General features: G+C 39.8%; 8 protein-coding genes and 1 pseudogene across 8 annotated transcripts in view; 2 read left to right on the top strand and 7 right to left on the bottom strand.

Annotated features, from left to right (window-relative positions):
• Drgx (Dorsal root ganglia homeobox) overlaps window positions 1-15,199 on the top strand; it is a 34,866-nt gene extending 19,667 nt beyond the window's left edge. The window contains exons 5-8 of the mRNA XM_036818027.3: window positions 2,886-2,987; window positions 3,395-3,966; window positions 13,608-13,765; window positions 14,248-15,199. Coding sequence (XP_036673922.2) covers window positions 2,886-2,987; window positions 3,395-3,966; window positions 13,608-13,765; window positions 14,248-14,894 — 1,479 coding nt within the window. The 3' untranslated portion in view covers window positions 14,895-15,199. The remainder of the gene's footprint in view (window positions 1-2,885; window positions 2,988-3,394; window positions 3,967-13,607; window positions 13,766-14,247) is intronic.
• LOC108020963 (probable nuclear transport factor 2) lies at window positions 464-1,252 on the top strand. The gene is made up of 2 exons (XM_017089409.4): window positions 464-1,011; window positions 1,076-1,252. Exon 1 carries the CDS (start codon window positions 553-555, stop codon window positions 943-945), a length of 393 nt encoding a protein of 130 aa, XP_016944898.1. The 5' UTR covers window positions 464-552; the 3' UTR covers window positions 946-1,011; window positions 1,076-1,252.
• LOC139355190 (mannose-binding protein-like) lies at window positions 6,342-7,461 on the bottom strand. The gene has a single exon (XM_070999573.1). The coding sequence runs from the start codon at window positions 7,406-7,408 to the stop codon at window positions 6,506-6,508; it is 903 nt and encodes a 300-aa protein (XP_070855674.1). The 5' UTR covers window positions 7,409-7,461; the 3' UTR covers window positions 6,342-6,505.
• LOC108020968 (chymotrypsin inhibitor SCI-II-like) lies at window positions 12,045-12,474 on the bottom strand. Its single transcript, XM_017089413.4, has 2 exons — window positions 12,352-12,474; window positions 12,045-12,299 (listed from the first exon to the last, which is right to left on the bottom strand). The coding sequence occupies exons 1-2, from the start codon at window positions 12,419-12,421 to the stop codon at window positions 12,130-12,132; spliced, it is 240 nt and encodes a 79-aa protein (XP_016944902.2). The 5' UTR covers window positions 12,422-12,474; the 3' UTR covers window positions 12,045-12,129.
• LOC108020966 (chymotrypsin inhibitor SCI-III-like) lies at window positions 12,811-13,348 on the bottom strand. Its single transcript, XM_017089412.4, has 2 exons — window positions 13,200-13,348; window positions 12,811-13,059 (listed from the first exon to the last, which is right to left on the bottom strand). Exons 1-2 carry the CDS (start codon window positions 13,267-13,269, stop codon window positions 12,890-12,892), a joined length of 240 nt encoding a protein of 79 aa, XP_016944901.2. The 5' UTR covers window positions 13,270-13,348; the 3' UTR covers window positions 12,811-12,889.
• Window positions 15,200-15,530: 331 nt separating the features above from the next.
• On the bottom strand, window positions 15,531-16,414 carry LOC108020965 (male accessory gland serine protease inhibitor). The gene is made up of 2 exons (XM_017089411.4): window positions 16,256-16,414; window positions 15,531-15,767 (listed from the first exon to the last, which is right to left on the bottom strand). The coding sequence occupies exons 1-2, from the start codon at window positions 16,323-16,325 to the stop codon at window positions 15,598-15,600; spliced, it is 240 nt and encodes a 79-aa protein (XP_016944900.2). The 5' UTR covers window positions 16,326-16,414; the 3' UTR covers window positions 15,531-15,597.
• Window positions 16,415-16,506: 92 nt separating this feature from the next.
• On the bottom strand, window positions 16,507-17,020 carry LOC108020964 (male accessory gland serine protease inhibitor). Its single transcript, XM_017089410.4, has 2 exons — window positions 16,869-17,020; window positions 16,507-16,808 (listed from the first exon to the last, which is right to left on the bottom strand). The coding sequence occupies exons 1-2, from the start codon at window positions 16,945-16,947 to the stop codon at window positions 16,621-16,623; spliced, it is 267 nt and encodes an 88-aa protein (XP_016944899.2). The 5' UTR covers window positions 16,948-17,020; the 3' UTR covers window positions 16,507-16,620.
• Window positions 17,021-17,449: 429 nt separating this feature from the next.
• Window positions 17,450-18,605, bottom strand: LOC108008363 (male accessory gland serine protease inhibitor-like; annotated as a pseudogene).
• A 50-nt stretch (window positions 18,606-18,655) lies between these two features.
• LOC108008373 (male accessory gland serine protease inhibitor) lies at window positions 18,656-19,460 on the bottom strand. The gene is made up of 2 exons (XM_017072217.4): window positions 19,306-19,460; window positions 18,656-19,252 (listed from the first exon to the last, which is right to left on the bottom strand). The coding sequence occupies exons 1-2, from the start codon at window positions 19,370-19,372 to the stop codon at window positions 19,071-19,073; spliced, it is 249 nt and encodes an 82-aa protein (XP_016927706.2). The 5' UTR covers window positions 19,373-19,460; the 3' UTR covers window positions 18,656-19,070.
• Window positions 19,461-19,855: the final 395 nt, after the last annotated feature.

The raw sequence follows: 19,855 nt of genomic DNA, 5'->3' as shown, positions 1-19,855 counted from the left end.
ATTGTGTTTGCCAAGTATATGAATAATTGTTTTGTTTATTGTTCTTCCAGAATTATGCGAAATTTTGTCGCTCTGGGCGTTTGCTTGGGTAAATAAATTACTTGAAGTGGGTCGAGGGTTTCTGGAGAGGATCCTTTCGGATGTGTTGATTAGAAGAGACATATGCAATGGGGCATTATATTTGGGTAGGCATATAAAATATTATAGTTACACAAAAAAATTAAAAACATGACTTTTAAAAAGTCTAAAATTTTGGATGCTATCTTAACAGTTACTTATTTAATAAACTCCCATATACTAAAAATACCGCAAAAACTTATTTTTTGCGTTTTGGTCATATTTAAATGTGAACCACGCGGTATATTGATCAATTTTTTAGCCAAAGTTAAGTAAAAAAATTTATTATTTATTTAAAAGTGATCAGACTTTAACAAAGAGTGCTACGCGTAGTAGCTAGCTTTGTAAACGTTTTTAAGTTTTCAAAAAATAAGTCGTGTGACTGCCGACTGAATCGTAAGCGACTGGATCTGGATCCTTAAACCCTCAAGTGAAATGTCGCTGAATCCGCAGTACGAGAACATTGGCAAGGCATTCGTGCAGCAGTACTATGCCATCTTCGACGACCCACCAAATCGGGCGAACGTGATTAATTTCTACGACGCTACGAACTCCTTCATGACCTTCGAGGGCCAGCAAATCCAGGGGGCACCCAAGATCATCGAAAAAGTTCAGGCTCTGAGCTTCCAGAAGATTGCCCGCGTGATAACCGCAGTAGATTCGCAGCCCACTTTCGACGGCGGAGTAATAGTCAATGTCCTTGGAAGACTAAAGTGCGATGAGGATCCCCCGCACTCCTTCTCGCAGGTCTTTCTCCTAAAGCCCAGTGCCGGCTCTTTCTTCGTGGCCCACGACATCTTCCGCCTAAATGTCCACAACGCTGCCTAAGAGCCATTTAGCTGGACTATATCCAAGATATATTTTTATGAACCGACACAAACAAATGTTTCAAAAGTAAGGAGTTTTTCTTGTTATATGCATATACAAATATTTTAAAAGTCTATTCTAAATTTTTTAGGTCAACAAACACTGTTTACAAAACAATAGAAATGCTTCTGTTTCGGAATAAAAATTAAAAAAAAAATGTAGTCGAGTGCCTCGATAAGCACCCAATCGAAATAAAATACGGAATACAAAAAGGAATAAATGATAGTGGACATTAGTTGGATCTTGTGAATAAATCTTAATAATAAGTTAAAAATGTATATTTGCAATCAGATCAATCTACATGGTATACATATTAAATATTATGTATCTTGTCCCCTCCTAAAAGTATACTTTGTATTGCTATAGGTTTGAAGTTAGTACATTATTTGTTTGATTGAGCTTTCAAGGAAATTAAAATATGCAAAGAATCTTTAAACTCTAACTTCCAAAAACAGGCCTAAAACAATACCCTGAAATATTTGAAGAGGTTGAGTAGCCCATCCCCTTCCAAAGTAATTCCAAGCAAGCAATCAAGGAACTAAACCAAGCGAATTGAATAAATAAGAACACGTTAAATTCAGTGTGTAATAAAACAAGGCAAAATTGTGCATGAAATTATGATAGTGAGGGAGTGAGATGGCAATGGCCGGAGGGAAAGAGACAGACGCACACAATTGTTTTTCATTATTCAATTTTTGTCATAATAACAGGAGCAGTCAGAAGGAGAAGCTGCTTTTATCGTTATCTTGCCTCTCTTTCGTTCTTTGTATAGCTTTCTCCCTCCCTCTCCATCTACCCCCAGGGTGCACACGTACACACACAGAGAGAGAAAAAAAGTTTACCCAGCCATATTTTATTGGTAATGTGCTTATGGCATAAATATTGTATTAAGTAACTGGTGGGCGTCACCACCAAAAAACGAGGAAAACTGGAAAAGTTCAGACCTTGCAGTGGGTGGTTTGTGGGGCATTTCCTTTTTGGGGGTTGGATTGTGCGCAATTTATTGTTTGCCCAGGCAAAAAGGAGCCGGGGAAAAATCCAGGAGCAACATGGCGGCCCGAAGAGAGAGAAAAGCTATGGCCCAGTGGTTGGGGATCTCGCCTGGAGGCCAAAGTATGCTGAAATTGTTTTACGCTGCGTTATGATTACAACAATGGAGCCAAAATGCCAACTTTTGCACAATGTCTAATTTGAATTTTGATTAGGAAACTTGCTTACACACGCACACATAGAGCGCACAGAGCACATAGAGAGTGATTTTCCTTCAAGATGGCGCCCGAGCAGGGAAATCCCATTAGAGGGCGCTCTAAGCTGGGGAATCAACGCAAACCGGAACTAAAAGCAAACGAAACGAACGGGAAGTACGGAAAATTGGGAGTGAAAAACGGGAGAAAGTGGGGTTACGAAAAAGGAAACACGCGCGCATAAGCAAGCAATCCAAAGGATATTTCTAGGGATGCCAGGGCATTGTCTTGATTGAGCCTCATTAGAGCAGGAGCGTCATGTGTGTGGGAGGTTCTCGCCCCTTTGGAAAAACACTCCACCCCCTTCCCAATTTAGGCGCTGATTACAAGCCAAATTTGTTTTGTCTTCCTTAGGAAAATTGAAAATCAGATTTTGTTTGTTTATGTCTTAGATTGGCTGGCAAGACAAAAGGGAAAAACACAAACATTTTTTGGGGGTGGCACCGGCACCCGAACCCCACACACAAATTGTTAAAGTTTCTGAGGTGGAAAATTTCGTTTGTGTGTGGGGAAAGTTTTTCAATTTTCCATTGGCTGGCAGCGGGCGACTTGCCCCGTGGCATAAATAATAATAGACATGTGGCCATATCATGGCAATTTGCTCCGAAACTTTCTCAATTTCATTCGAGTTTCCCATCCCATTTTCCCATCACGCAGGTCTGGTTCCAGAATCGCAGGGCCAAGTGGCGCAAGGCGGAGCGACTCAAGGATGAGCAACGTAAGCGGGAAAACGGAGAGAGCAGCAGCTCGCTGGATAAGGTAAATAAATTGAATTATAAAGGGGTTATGGGAGGGTACAACCCATAGTTAACACCTTAAGAAGGACCTAGCTCTGGAGACTTAATATCCCTCGAGGAGGTGCTTAAAAATGTAAAAAAAGTTCATGTTAAAAATTTAATAATAACACACTCTTTATATTAGATTAGAATTAAAAATAATTATTATTAATTAATTATAATTAGTGCAGGTAGTGATTAATCATTGATTACAGGATTAACAGTGATTTTTTTCAATACTACATTTTGTTTATGTTTATGTTTTTATTGAGTTTATCCATTTTCGTAAAATAAATAAAAATGTTTTTAGCCAGTTAATGTGAATGCTCTTTATATATTCTAAAATAAATTTGAAAACATTTTTAAACCTGCTACTTACTGCTTCTTCAGCTCCACGACTCGCGTGAATCTTCGCCAGACATTACGGGTGAAATAGACGACGACATGGATGAGTTGCCGCCTCGTCAGCGGTCGCACAGTCCGCTGGCCAATGGGCAGATGGAGCAGCAGCACTCCCACTCGCATTCGCACTCGCATTCCCGCAGTCCGGGGGGCGGGATGCACCTGGACTCTAGTGACAACGAGCGCCCGTTGTCCTCCAACCAGCTGACCGCCACCCCGCACTCCGCCTCCCAGTCGCTGGGCTCTATCAGTGCCGGATCGCCATCCCCCTCGGGAATGCACAGGGATCGGGAGCATACGCCCCTGGCGGGCAGCGGGGGTCAGGGGCCGAGCAGCCCCTCCAACTCGCGGAACACCGACTCCCCCATCGAGGTGGGCGGACCCATGTCCTTGACCACCAGCTCAAGGATGCCGGCCTCCTCCAACAACTCGGCCTCTTCCACGCCCACGCCCACCACCCCACACGCCCCCCAGATGCCACACTCCTCGGCGGCTGCGGCGGCCGCTTTCGGGAGCCACATCTTCGGGAGCTTCGGTGGAGGCAGTAATGCCAGCGATAGGTAAGTCGAGTTACAGAATATGTACCTTATAAGAATGATATTGGAATTACTTAAGGAAAACAATGTACTTAAAGGACTAACTTAAATAATGATATAGACCTAAACTCGTCATATAATCATAATCAAAATGACCTAAGTCCATACTATATATTTTTAATTTCCTTGAATAAATATATAAATCGATTTTTCCCTATTTTACCATGCGTCATTAAAGAAAGCTTATACATATTGTTTAAATCTCTCGGTACTCCTCTATAATTCAATCACAGACACTGAAACACCTAATTGTCTATACAACCCCAATAAAAACGAATCAAGACTTCCGGCGATAATCAATTCGCAGAGCACTATCACCCAAGTCATTTATCTTCTGGTCCGCGTAGCTGCTGAAGGATACCCAGGATAACCATCCGGCATATCCCACATATGGCTGAGACAATGGCGGGAGTTCCGCCGATGATTAGACACTGGGCGCCCTCGGGATCGCACGTGTCGGCCATATCGATGATGACCGGCATCATTAGCGGGGGGTCAGGACTGGGATTCCACGGGATGGGACTCCTTCCCCTCAACGGTGGCCATCGGGGGAGGAGACTGCTCTCTTAATGTTTCCGCTGGCGCACACGACATCCGCTGACCGGAAGTGCGCCAATGGAATTTAAACGTTTTCCATCCAAAACATTAAGTAGAACGCCTTCCGCTGCGCACGCCTGTTCAATAACCCGTGAGCCGGGAAAATCCAACGGGAAAAAGACAGAGAGTCGAGAATCAAGAGATAAACACCGCAGGAGTCGATGGCACAAGGACACTGGGGGAAAAATCCTTGTAAAACGAAAATAAGTATTAAATTTTTTATTACTTACAAACAGAGAGCATCAAGAAAACTGATCTTAGAGATTACCAGGGTTTTGAAATGAAGTTTAAAATCCAATCTAATCTATATAGATGAAAGATCAAAAGTGTTCACAAGTATGTTTCATATCCCAAACTTCAAATAATATATGCAATACATTTAGAAGAACTAACAAATTTATATCTTTATGTTCTTTCGTAACATCTCATGTACTTAAAAATGAGTTCGACAAACTATACTGCAACTTTCTAACCCATTTTCCCAGTGGAAGACGACTAAAGATGCAAAAAACAGGGGATCTGGAGCCAAGAATCGCATTGTCCACCCGGCCAAGCATCTAATGTCATTACTGCTCTCATTGCGGTCATTGTCTGGCTGCCTCCCCCAAATCCACCCACTCATCCACCCCCCGCCCCCTTAATCAGTTGCTAATTCAGTCATCGTCGCCAGAAAAAATAAGAGAGTGTTAAACAGAGAGGAAAGACAAAGAGAAAGAGAGACGGCTACATTGGCACTGCCCACTTAGGGGTGATATTTTGTCGCAATTTCCTCGTTTTGTTGGATTTTTGTAAATATCTGCCAGGGGTTGAAAAACAGTTTGTTTCCACTTCTCCTTTATTTTCCTGCCAGTTGTTTTTGTCGCTGCTTGATGACAAAATGCGACACTTGCCATAAATTTTATTGTTTGTTTGTCTAATTCCTTTGTAAGTGGAGGCTTAATGACACGCAGGCAATTAGCAGATCATTTGGCTTATAATCGTTTAGACTGCCCGAAAGGGGAGGGATCGTGTGAGGGTGCTGAATGGGATATTGCCGGGGGGTTGGGGTTGTTGTTTTCACATACATGCTTATTCATGAAGTGTACATTTTTCTTAATATTTTTTTACATCGATAATACTTATTAGGAAGACCCTTATTTAGTTTAACAAGTTGAATGGCTGTAAGCTGGTTGTCCATCTTGATCTGTATAGATTCCAGTTTATTTTCCAGGATTATAAGATAGTTCTTCGTCTCTCCCAATTTTTTTTCAAAATCTTCTAGGATTTTCTTTTTAAAAGATTCTTGATCCATGACATGCAGGCTCTCCGTCCTCTCCAGTCTTTCATCCCTCGATTCCAGAGAAGTCTTGAGGTTGCTTACAGATTCTTGCAGAGTTCTGAACTTTATGTGTACCTGACTGAGTCCAGACAGGGATCCTTTAGGACGCCACACAATAAAAGTAAAAGCTAAAACAGCAGCGAACCTAACCATTTTTATTTTATTTTTTTTAAACGTAGTTAAGTTCAGATTGAGATTGCCATTGAAGCGTTAGGTCTGGACTTCCCCATTTTATACCCTCTGAGCAAAAGAGATGCTGTTTTTCTTACCAGAAGAAATGCACCTCTTAACGAGGAAAAGCTAGTGACGATCGCCCCTACAACATAAAGTGTTAAATCAAACCTTGTGATGTATATATTTTGCAACACCCCGGTTGTCCTCGTCACTAAGTGTACTGCCGTCCACAGTGATTATAATTGAAACGTAAAAGTATATTATTTATTTGTGTTGTCGTTGAGATACGGCCGCTGATAAAGTACACAAGGAGCAAGAACGCTGATTTAAAGATCTGTTCGTGCTTTTATGTTGCTTCTACTTTGATTCAAATGGCTTCACATTCTATATACATTTTATTTATATTAGTATTTCTTATAGAATCTTAACTTCGTCATCTGCCTGACAGATGAATAGAAATGATTCTTTATTGCAAGGGTCCACATGCATAAGGCCAGAGTTTATAAGAACGCAGTGCATTGAGTCGTCTACATACAAGGGTTCCCCGGGCTTCCAATTGAAAAATGGAACCTCCTTATCGGATGCCACAGAAACAAAGTTGCTCCTCGTCAGCTGCTCATGGATGCCCAGCCAGTAGAAAGTTCGATCCTTAAGCTTGCCACTTAGTAAGCTCCACTCTTCTTCGTTTTTAATGGATGCCAGATATCCACCCATCTCACGGCAGGTTGAATTGGCTGCAACCCAAGTTTTCTCATTTCTCTCTTCTATATAAAAATACCTCTTGCCGATCAGCTGAAATACCGGAGGAATGACTTTCCTAATGAATGAAGATAATTTTCCTTCTAGGGCTCTTAGTTTGTTGTCCAAAATAGTTTGCATGGTCTGCAGTTTACTTTCTATTGCTATTAGATGAGCTTCTGATCTGCTCAGCATGTCTACAAAGTTCTGGGGGATTATGTTCCTTAAAGATTCCTGCATGGCGATCTGCTGACTGTCCATCCTGTCCAGCTTTCCGTTTTGGAACTCCTGAGAAGCTCTAACGTTGGTGACAGCATCTTGCAGGGATGTCAACTGGATTTGAATCTGGTTCTGATCCGCTCGGGTGACGTTCGTTGTGATCTCCTGGCAGGTGTTCCACCTATCCTGGTTGACAGCAACGAAGTCCATTACTGTCTTCATCCTAGAGAAGCAGTGTCCATTGCAGCGGGTTCCAAAGTCCACCGATTCACTTCCAGGACCTGGAATATTCTGGGAGACTGCCAGAGATCCACAATGGCTCCCAGTAACTAAAACGTAAAAAAAAATGGCTGCCAACATCAGAATTATTATTTTATATTTTTTTTATGGATTAAACAATAATTGAATCAGCTTATGGAGGCTACTGACACGTATAATCTTAGATGTCTGCTTTTATACACGTCGGTGAACGCTTATCAGTTACTTAATAAGTGTCTCTATATACTTCTTTAGAATCTGTGAACCTTGATAATGTTATTTTTATAATTAATCGTTGGAAATAATGACTCACGTACAAAATTATTTAATAAAGTTTTGAATTATTCTGGGGCACCATAACTGAAACAAAATTCAGCAACAAAAACAGTGTTCTTCAGTTCAAAGAAGAATTGTAATTTTATTATATTACATTCCATAGTTTATTTGGTAGTGAATTCATCCATTCTTAATAATTATCCGACAGATTGCCTATTATTCCTATTTTATTATATTCTAGCACACTTAAAAGATCCTTACAAAACAATTCTATTCGTTTAAATTATAAGTACTGAGGGAGGCATAATTCTAGTGAATGAATTCTACTTTAGTTTTTAAATGTTTGTAGAAAGATTGAATCATTTAGAAACTCTTGGAATTACCCTTATTCTTAAAAAACAGTCTTAAGCAAACTAGATATTATCTTCTATCTAGATTGCAGAACTTCCCTTCATTACCGATTCATAAAGATTATTAACTCCGTTAGTCCATTTGCTTTTAGCTACTCAGATCAGAAATTCAAAAATGCCCGGCCACAAGGCCATAAAAAGCTACTTGAAAATTAAATTGGGCGTAAACGAGGGTGTTTTGTTTGCCGTTTGAATTTTTCTGCGGAGAGTCTAACCATATGCCGAGCAGCCTGAAAACTCACAAAAGGCGGGGGGTTGGGTTGGGAACTCCCCCTGAATTACTTTCCTATATCGGTGGGCGGTCTCATCAGACGGCAAAGAGGCCATGGGTGGGCAGGCAAAAAATAAAAGGGAGTAAAAAAGATTGGCTCACATGTCAACGCGCTGGAACAACAAACATTACACCACAATAAAAAAGAACAGGATCCGGCAGAGACACAATCCGAGTCCCGAAGACCAAGGACAACCCACTGGGAAGGGGCACGCGTTTCGATTCCGATTGTCGAATCATTGCCCCTGGAACCCCCACTGTTTTTGCTGCTGTAACGGTTGACCAAATCAATTCCCAGTCTCGAGCACTCGGAACTTGTGATATCTCGCCTGTGATATTGTTATTCAAATGTCCCAGAACCGGATGTCCTTGCCATCCATCAGTAATGTATCTTCGATCTGAAATCAAGCGTTTCATCGCAAGCATTTATCATCATATTAGTCAGGCACTCAATAGCGTTTTCTTTTCGCTTCGCATATTTTATGCAAATCAAACACTGGCAAAAACTAAATAAATAATTACCGAGCACTAATCCGCACTTGTCTCGGTTGGCAAGGTCGTCGATGGTGACGTAAGAGGAGATACATCCATATATGTGTGCCAAAAACCGGTTTATACTTGGCCACTCAAGGGAACCAAGAGAAAAGGCCAAATTGTACGGATTATGCAACGACCCAAAAACACTTAAATGCAGTTTTTATTGCAAACCGATACTTGAAACGCGCAGGGCAAAAAACAAACCAAATAAAAATGAAAAAACTCAAATGTAATTTGGATCTTCTGTTCACAGATATGTACAATAACGTATTAAATATTCAAGAAATCCATCAGAACGTAATTTTCCACGAACGCTAGTCCTCAAACTAAACCCATAATCATTCGCTGGAATAAGTTTCGAGTTAAATATGTTAATTGAATACCCGCCAGCAGCCCAAAATCTCTCAGCTCCACTCCACTCTATGCACAAATAACCAAACATACCCCGAAAATCCGCATAGAGGGGCCCAAATGATGTGTACCCCCCATAGTGTATACACCTGTATATCCACCCACATTCCACCTGTAATTCAGGTGTGTGCGGATATTCCGACCGCTTATGCTGCGCGCACGAATGCGAATGCTTGAATAATAAATTAAGCAAATATTTTAATATTCATCATGCAATTAAAATAAGCTGCCTCCGTGCTTCCAAACTTTTCGGGTAGCCTAATATAATAAGCATTATGTGGGGCTTCCAGGGGGGGGCTGGGGATCCAAAAAGTTTCGTGGAAAAAAGTACATTTTGCGGAAATTAAGTTTGACTTTGGGGGGGGGGGGCAGAAGCGGAAAGCTAAGCCTGTGTAGGTGTTGATTGCTCGAGTTTAATTTGTTAGAATTGCGTAAAGCATTAAAATGTTTGCCCGACTAATTACACACACACACAAACAGACGAGAAAAGGGGTTGAATTTTCCATGTGCATGTCGGGTCGTGAAAACTTCATCCTTCGTTAAATGCAATCTGTGAAAAGTGCGAAAATTTGAAGAAAAACTTCTGCGGCAACTCAAGGTGGAAACTGAGATGGAGCTCCCAAGATTGACATTGACAGAGCCCCGTTTTCCCCCGCCATTTTCCTTATATCTCTGCATCGCCTGGAGGAAAAGTTATGTACTAACTAACGAGCTCAACGACAACACTCGAGCTTGTGAATGTCTTAATTAGAGGGAGAGGGAAAAGTCGGGCGGAACGGGTCTATGAGTATAGCAATTAAGGCGGCGGCAGTCGAGTGGGCGTGGGACATGGCCACGCCCCCAACACTCAGTCCTCTGCACTGGTAAAAAATGTGGACAAGGAATAAATGGTTCTGGAACTTGGGTTATATATTGTACTATTATATATTGTTTATTGGAATTTTTATCATGTATTGTATTTTTATGATTCTTCAGGGATTAGGTATATAAAATAAAATATCTTATTAAATCTATAGATAGCTAGAATTGTTATAAAAGTGATCTTTAAGTTATTCAAACTGTTTCATATGTAACAGATTCTTAACTAACTGCAAATATTTCTCGCAGTGCTGTAACGTCGCCTATAGCAATTAGCATATTTTTGCCAGTCCCCAAAACATGAGTGAAAGAGAGGGTCTTATCGGGGGAGCTGCAACGGGGATAGGTTGGTAGAAAAGGGGCGGGAAGGCGGGGCGAAAATCGAGGGAGGTATTCTAGAACGTAGCCCCGAGCTCCAGACTCTCGGGCATCCGAGGCAGCTGTTGGATGTGCACATGCAAAATTTAATTACGACCAAAGGATGAGTGCTTAATTATACGCAAACATTTAAGTTTACTGCTTTTTTCGCAACTAGAGAGCAGGGGGGGCAAAAAAGGGGGCTGTCTACGCCCGAGTGTTTGCCTTCGTTGTTTTTCCATGGCTTCTATTTGAGCTTTCTCATCTCGTTTTTGCCGCTTGGACTTTTGCTTTTTTGGCTCGGAGCTTAATTAGGGGCCATGGGGTGAGTATCCTATGTATGTGTGTGGGAGAAATGGAAGATATAGTTGGCTTTTCCATATACTGGGTGGGTTTCTAAAGCGAACTGAATGTTGAAGAACTTTTTAGCTTTCTCCGAAATTTTTCAATTTAAAATTATTTTCAAAACAAAGAAGAAGAACCTTCTTAGACTTCTCCAGTTATCATTTATAACACAATAGTTTATTTTCTTATCCACTCCCAACTCGATTTTGAAAGAAAAATTGACAAAACCATCGTTTTGGGACCCAGCAAAAAATACTATTACCTAGTTAAAAATTCTGTTTCAAGCGGCCAAGCGTTTTGCAACTACCGAAAAAGGAAAGCGAGAAAACCTCGGAAAAATCACGGCATTTTGTGGGTGGCTAAGGGAAAACCAAAAACAAGCTTAGGAAAATGGTGAGGGAAACGTTTTCTGGGGGAGGGAATATAAAAAGTGAAAAGTGAAAAGCGAGGAGAATTAAAAGCGACAGTGGCCGCGACGTTTGTGGTCCTCTTTTCCCGGTGGTTGTGGTCGCTGTTCGCGAGGTCTGCCTGTCAAAAATTTACCTAAGCCCCCCAACTCGATTAGCATATCCAGAGATTTTTGTTATGACCGCAGCCCCACCTTTGCCGAAATTATTAAATTTTAGACACATTTAGCTCGGTGGCCCGAGGCTTAATGTAAATTTGAAGAAATGGAAATTGAATTTTTTTCACTTATTCCGCGGCCATCAAATAAACTCCAGCTAAAGCCTAGCACTTGTTGATTAAAGGGAATTATTTCTAATAAAAAAGTATGTATATTTTATGATCTATAATTTTATTAATGGAGATTATGGGAGCCATAGGAATTTACCAGTTCCGCGAAACGTTGTCTCACTTATCAATTAAAATTTCAAATTGCATTAAATGTTTTTTATTGTTCGGTTGGGGTGTGTGTGCTGATGTTTTTTGTTGTTGTACTTATTTCCATTTGCCTTGACATGCGACTAAGCGTAATATTTCATTCAATTAAAACGGTCACAAAAATGACAACTGGGTGTTGATTATGCCCTCGCCCCCACTCGCACATACAAAATATTTAGGTTTATTAATAATAATGCAATTACGCATAAAAATGTTTTAATTTATTTCAATTAAGCGTTAATTAAAACTCTGTTTGTTGTTTTTGTTTGCCCTGTGTGATGTGGTGTTTAATATTGTTTTTTTGCTTTTGAATTGTTTAATGTGCGCGTGCAGGCGAAATGCAAAGCAGTTCAATGTGTAAGTAACAGAAAAGCGAGGGTAGTCTTAGGAGTTTGTATGATAAATCAGAGTTTTATTTTCGAAACAAAAATATTTAAACAAAAAAACAAAAAGACTGTAGGATTTAGAGGGAGTTTCTAGTTTTTGCAGGACTGCTCGCATTGCTCCTTGGTGTCGAAATTGTTTTGACTTCCCTTGCAGCCACTGTAGGAAAATTTGCTGCACTCATTGGTATCCTGGTGATAGGACCACTTCGGAATCAGCCCACGACAGGGTCCCACTAAAGCGAACTCCTCGGCGCAAATAGCTGTATTTAAAATGTATTTATTTAATGTTTCTTTGTTAATACTCTTACTTACGACTTTTAACTTGAGCCATAGCAGCTCCCAAAAGACAAAAGAGCAGCGCGAAAGCTGCAAAGTATTTCATATTGGTTTTGATATTGTTTTTGGGTCACGGAAGTGTTCACCGCGACTGATGAGTCTATACTGTTGAACGGTTCGAGATGCTGCCTGCGTTATATAGGCGCAAACCGGATCCCTTATCATTGAACTTTAAAACAAAACGTTCATTTTCGCCTCTGAAATAAGAAAGAGAATCTCTGAGTTTTTAATATATATGTAGCTTTATATTCCTAAGCTTCGTATTTAACGCAAGATTGATATCCAAACATGTCCAAGCCAAACAAACCGTCCAAAACTAAAGCGCCCGCATTTTCAAAGCTTAAAATTTCTTTTGGTTCTTCTATTATATTGTTCTTTCAGCATTTCCATGTGTAAAGGCAGGTGCAGTGACAAAAAACGAGTTTGTTTAACGAGTGTGTTTTGTAAATCGAAGTTTTATTTTCGGCGCTTAAATATTAAGTAATTTGATGATTGGGGGATATTTCGAGAGCACCTAATTTTTGCAGGACTGCTCGCATTGCTCCTTGGAATCGAATCTGTTATTGTTTCCCCTGCAACCAGTGTAATAAAATTCGATGCACTCATTAGTATCCTGGCGATAGGTCCAATTCAAAATTCGCCCACGACAAATTCCAACTACACCGAGCTCTTCGGCGCAAATTGCTAAAAATAAGTAGCATATAAAATATTATTTTTATTCAACACAGACCTATAGAGGTTTAATATTTAAACAACATTTTTCCTTTGAAACTTTACCGTTTCCTTATAGAAGTAATTAATAATTTTTAAATTCAAATACTTACGATTTTTAACCTGGGCCATGGCAACTCCCAAAAGACAACAGAACAGCGCGAAAACAGCAAAATACTTCATGTTGATTTTAATATTGTTTTGATCAATAAAATGTACACCGCGACTGACGAGACTAAACTGCTGAACAATCCGAGATGCTGCGTGCGTTTTATAGGCCCAAATCGTCTCGCCTATCAATCGACGAGAGTTGAGGGTTAAGGCCTGGCTAATCAATCGATGTGAATGAACAGTTAAGGCTAAGCTCGACTTGATTACATATTCCAAAACCAAACTCCTATTTTCGCCTTTGAAATAAGAAAGAAAATCTGTGATGCTAACAAATATGTGATTTAATATATTTATTTAGGTATACGTTAGATAATATTATTAGTAAATATTTTTTTACTTTCTACTTGCAGCAACTGCGGCTTTCGCCCGGTTCTGAGTGAGCAGAGCGCCGTGGCAGCAGCGGCGGCGGCAGCGGCGGCCCAGCGGAGCGCCAACCACCCACCGCTCTTCCTACCGCCCCACCTGGCCGCCCAGTTCACCCATCAGCCGCTTTTCCCGGGACTAAAAGGTGAGTTGCAACACACCGCCGGCCAATCGATCAGTGACAAAATCAATCCAAATCACTTCGGTATAATCAAATTATCTGGAGTGGGCCGAAAGCAACAGATGCTTCTCGTTAAAGATAAATCAAAATCAAATCTTTGTCCTGAACAAATTTAAAATTAATAATCTAATTAGGAAGTATATTTGGCTAGATTCTGTTTGCAAGCGCGATATTAATAATTAATTAGGCCAATAAAGGCCAATGCCAGAGATTGAATTTTAATAAATTGTATGATTTATACTTACCACAAATATTTGTAAATTACTTCTAGATTATTCAGGCAGTTTTTGTTGATTAAAATGGTTATGCAATTTTAATATGCAACGTTACAAGCTGCCTTTAGCCTATTTAAATTAAATTAAAGAAAGGAAATTCATTGGATTCTGAAGAAAATACTTTTAATCGACCTTTTTTTAATCACAAATTTCTTGCTTACTCCATTTCAGGTGTATCCCCTTTCCAGAGCCTGTGCTCCTGCTGCTCCCTGAAACCCCCGCCGCCACCGGGCTCCTCGGTGGTGGCTCCCTTGAGCATCCCGGTGAGCAGCAGTTCGGCGGCCAGTTCGCCAGAGTCGCCCAAGTCCTCCGGCCAGGGATCTGGACACGATCCCAGGTCCAACTCGGTGGCCGAACTGCGGCGGAAGGCGCAGGAACACTCGGCTGCACTTTTGCAATCCCTTCATGCGGCAGCTGCTGCAGGATTGGCTTTTCCTGGACTCCACCTGCCGCCCCTCTCCTTCGCCCACCACCCAGCCCTGGGGCAGCATGTGGTCAACCACAACAACAACACGATGCGGATGAAGCACGAAGCGCAGGACATGACCATGAATGGCTTGGGACCGGGATCAGGATCAGGATCGGGATCGGGAGTTTCGATGGCGGGAGGCAGTTCCTCGGCTGCCCTTTTGGACCTCGCCGAATCGGCTGTGGCATATCAACAGCAACAACAGCAACATGCCACATTGTCGCCCCCAACCACGCCCACTCAGCAGTCCTCGGGGGGCGTGGCCGCATCCGAAGGCTCTCCAGGATCAGGAGGCATCTCGGGATCGGGTTCGTTAAATGGCAATGCGGTGCTAACAAAAATGGAATAAGGAAGAAAATCAAATCAGATTGTGCAATGAAAGCTTCATAAAAAGGGCCTGGCGGGGTATTTTGTTTCTCAGATTTCTAAATTTGTACAAATTTAGGGCAAGCATACACCCATATTCCCTTATTTCTTTAGGACTCAAAATAAAATCTGTATAATAAAATACCCAAACCAGCCCGTTTGTAACAATAAACATTTAAAAGTTAAATGGTAGACTAAGCCCTAGCTTAACTTTAATTTAATCAAGCAAGCAAAAATACACACAAGAAAAAAAGAAAAAAACAGCAGCACTCTTTAATAAAAAATATATATATATTAGAAATATAGTTAGCTGTTGCTGGATTTGGCAGATAAGACGAGAAAAGATAACCCCTGATTGAACCCAACATAATCAGCAACAGCCGAAGACAATTCCAATGACTAACAATATCAATTAACACGCAAATGCATATGAACAATATTTACAACAAAAATACAACATATATACAAAATTATAAACTAATACAGAATATAGAGATAGCCAACAAATCGGACATATATAGCCTAGCCTAATCACACTGAATCGGACACTAACTACAGTAAGCGCCAAACCAATATTAATTAATATTAAACGAGTTAATAAAGCAAACAATAAAGATGATCACATTAGGATAACAAAAACAGAGTTTTAACTTTATTTATGGGTGGGTTATTAATTTAATTAGGACTTAATTTTTGCAGGTCTTTTCGCACTGCCCCTTGTTCTCGAATAGGTTGTTGTTTCCATGGCAGCCAGAGTAGTTGAACTTGATGCACTCATTGGTGTCCCGGCGATAAGTCCATTTGTCCTGCAGCGACCTGCAGTCTCCGATTTTACCGAACTCCTCGCCACAGATTGCTGGAAAGTAAATTGAAGTAATATTTTATTAGTTAAGTTTAATTAAGAAAATATGTGCCCCAGAATAAACCTTCACCCATACAGCTTTCAGAACATAGTAAAGATATTTTGTTTAACTTAATGGCTCATGTTTTCAATTTTAAAAAGTTTTTATAATCTAGTATTTAATTTTTTTAGGCTCAAGATTTTTTACTATTGTTGTACAAGTGACTTGTGTATATTTCGACAATACTATCACGCGGTTTATCAAATTAGGAAAGTTTACACTAAAACTATTATATCTTACAAACGGAAGACACTATTTACATAATTTAAAAGCAATTGGATAAGTATATTGATCCATTGTAAGGGTGAAGAATTTTTAGTACAGGTCTGAGCATTCAAAATTTCAAAAACTGTTTATATATATACAAAAAACTAATAAGCTATAAAGTGGATCTTGTGATATTCCAGCAGCTCTTTTTTCACCATTTCTTTAAAATACTTACGATTTTTAAGCGCCGCCAAGGCGGTTCCCAAAAGGCAACAGAGCAGAGCGAAAACGGCAAAGTATTTCATCTTGATTTCGATTGGCACTACTGAGATCTCGATCGCGACTGACGGAACTAAACTGTTTAACGATCCGAGATGCTGGCTGTGTTATATAGGCCCAAAACCGGATCGCTTATCAATCGACGAGGGTCAACCGCGATTTCTGTTTGAGTTTTTCGAGCACTGACAAAAACAACAAACCTTGATATTATAGTTCAGTTCTTTTTTATTGTTTGTTTGGGTTGAAATTTTGCAAAACAAGATTGCCGGTTATTTGTTTTGCTTAAAACAGTGGGTTTTGCCCGAAGGTGTGTGAATTTTTTCAGTCCTTGCAGGCCTTTTCGCATTCATCTCGGGAGGAGAACTGATTGGAATTCCCGCCGCAGCCACCGAAAACGAACTCCGAACAGGCGTTTTTGGAGGCATCATAGGTCCAGGCCGGCATAAAAGCCATGCAGGCAGCTCCATCCTGGGCCATGCCCACCATCGAAGGTGCCTGCTGGCACATCTCTGCAGAGATTGGGAATCACCTGTGGATTTCTGATCCCGATCTATTAGATCCCCACTTACCCGGCTTGGCCTGGGCCCAAAATCGATTGCTGGACAGGCTCAGCAAGATGGCAATGGCAACCACTCCAAGATACTTCATTTTTAATGCAACTCCAGTTGAACTCTGGTTCTCCAGTCTTGCCAACTTCTCATTTTTATAGTGACTTACATATAGAAATCGGGAGAGGAATAGCTTTCGCTTATCTAGCAGGTCAGCGGAACCCGACTCTATATAGAAAGTCTGGAGATAGCAGGGAACTAGCACATTCCATCGTTTGTTTATAAAAAATAAATAAGTTCATTTTTTAATATATGTCAGGCTGGGTTTTGACATCTGTTACTATCAAGCTTAGATTGCGTCATCTTTACGTTTTAATGGCTTTCTCATATCAGGAAAAAATCAGTTTTTGCACAAAAGTAAAGAAATTGTATTGGCATCAACTTTTGGAACCATTCAACTATTCCAAAGTCTTTTTAAGTTTGGGCTTAATATTAATGAGCTCTATCAAATGAGTTCTCGTAAAATATAATTTTTCAGAGGAAAACTAAACTAAACAGCTTAGATGCGCCCATAATCAGGATATATTACAAGTTAACTTTTTTTATCCAAGACAAGTATCTTCGCATTCCTTTTTAGAATCGAAATTATTTTCATTTCCACCGCAACCTCCGTAGGTAAAGTCGGCGCACCCGTTGAAAACGGAAACGTAGGACCAACGGTGGAGAACGGCGTAACAGGTAAATAAACCGCTGCCATCCTCAAAGGGAAAATCGTAACATATTTCTATATAAATAATATTTTTACAATTGAGGACGACTAAAATGGCAATTTCATAGCCTTTTACCATTTTTCTGAGCCAGAGAATTGGCCACGAAGGCGACAAACACAGGCAAAAACATCAGATTCATATTGAAGACTGAATGAAACTGAAGTTGAAATTACTTTACACCCTAATCATTACAATTCATATAAAACATTCATTGCAAACACTAAAAACATTAATTTTTATTTTATACAAAATTATTTGCAAACACGTCTTAGGATTTCTTTTCTTTGAACCAAATCTGTGTATGAATTGTACAATTTGGTTTAATAAATAAACTTAAATATAGTTAGGTAAGTAAAAAAAATAATATAATAATTTTTTTATTTCTTTAATTTTTATTCCATTTTTCAGAGCCATAGAATCGACCATAAAGGTGACAAACACAACAAACACGAAAACCAACTTCATGGTGGAAAATATTTACAACTTCCAGTTGACATTGACAAATGGAATCTTTAGCTGAAACAACCCGTTTCGAGTACTTTATACTCAGATCAGCTCATTAAAAATTATAATGACACATAATAAAAGACTTTAATTTCTTTTTGTTTTATACAAATTTATTTTCAAGCACGTTTCTTCCAAACTTTTTTGTAAAACAAATATGTTTTCCTCCCGTACTTTCTTGTTTATATTATAATACAAACTCCCATTTGCAATAGATGAATTCCGTAGATGAATTGCCGTAGATGAATTCCACGCACTTATTATTACCAGCATCGTAAGACCAACTCGGGAAATATGCCTCGCAGGAGATTTGCGTTTGATATCACCATCAATGGAATGAGGCAGACCACATATTTCTGAGTATTTTTAATAAATTTAATTTAGTTGAGTATAACCAAAGAAATATATGTAGAGTACCATTTTTTAGAGCCACAGCACTGGCTACAAAGGCGATGAACATAAAAACGAGGATCAGCAGCTTCATGGTGGAAAATATTTAGAACTTTCAGCACACTTTGACAGAAATAAATTGAATCTAAAACACTAGCGTCGTGATTTTTATACACTTTTCATTAAAATGAGCTTACTGCTTATCGGGAAAGCCCATGAAACATTTATATTATTGGTCAATAGAAAATAACAAACCTTGCATCGATTGATGTAAATATTTACATGACCTTACAATTTGTGCAGTTCTGGTTAATTATAATTAAAATATCTATTTTACAAGTTTATGGAAGCATTTTAAGTAACACAAGGAGCTCACTAATATTATTTACCTGTTTTAATGCTGTTATACGTAAACAAACCTTAATTTCGACATCGAAAACATACCTCCTACACTTTCAAACACAACAGTGGAACTGATCCAAAAATAGGAGATAGTAAATACAATAAATATTTCTCTCTAATTAAAAATACGTGTTTTTTGCCTTTCGTTCACTACATTTTATACCAAGCACTTGTCTTCACAATTTTCCTTTGAGTTGAATCGGTTGTCGTTGCCACCACAGCCTCCGTAGATAAATTTGATGCACTCGTTGTGGTTACTATCGTAGGACCAACTTGGGATGTAGGCCTCACAGGAGATTCTACCATCACCATTGCGGGAATGGGGCAGACCACAGATAGCTGGAATTATGCAATGATACACTGAGAACATGAAAAGTTTGATTATCACAAACCATTTTTCAGAGCCGATGCACTAGCCACAAAGGCGATAAACACAAAAACGAAGATCAGCAGCTTCATAATGGGGAATATTTTAGAACCTTCTGTTGGCTGAGATAAAAGCAAACTGAAGCTGAGCGACCAGAGTCGCGTAATTTATATTGTATTGAGCGTTTCATTGTATTGAACCTTCGGTTAATCGCCAAGCACCTTAAACATTGTGATTATACGACAAACAAATCAGGCTGAAATATGGCTGGGAAATCTCCACAAAAATTCGCACCGATTTATGTAAATATTTGTGCCGGATTGTTTACTTTTGTCGGCTTCCCAGAACCCACTTTGTTTACCCAGCCGCCAGAAAGGGAAAGCCCCCCATTAGTAGGTACTACACTACACATTTTAATTGCATTATCGTATTCGAAATAAACAATGAGCCCGACAAACAAAGCGTGTCAACCAGTGTTGAAATGGTGCTGTAATTATGGAGTGGTTCCCTTATCGATAGGGAAATGGTTTTAACACACATTAGTGACAATGACGAAAACTCTTTGTAAAATATTT

Source organism: Drosophila suzukii, chromosome 2L, assembly GCF_043229965.1.
Source record: "Drosophila suzukii chromosome 2L, CBGP_Dsuzu_IsoJpt1.0, whole genome shotgun sequence".
NCBI classification, from domain to species: Eukaryota; Metazoa; Arthropoda; class Insecta; order Diptera; family Drosophilidae; genus Drosophila; species Drosophila suzukii.
Note: the sequence above shows the minus strand (reverse complement) of the source record. Positions and strands in the feature narration are given on the sequence as shown.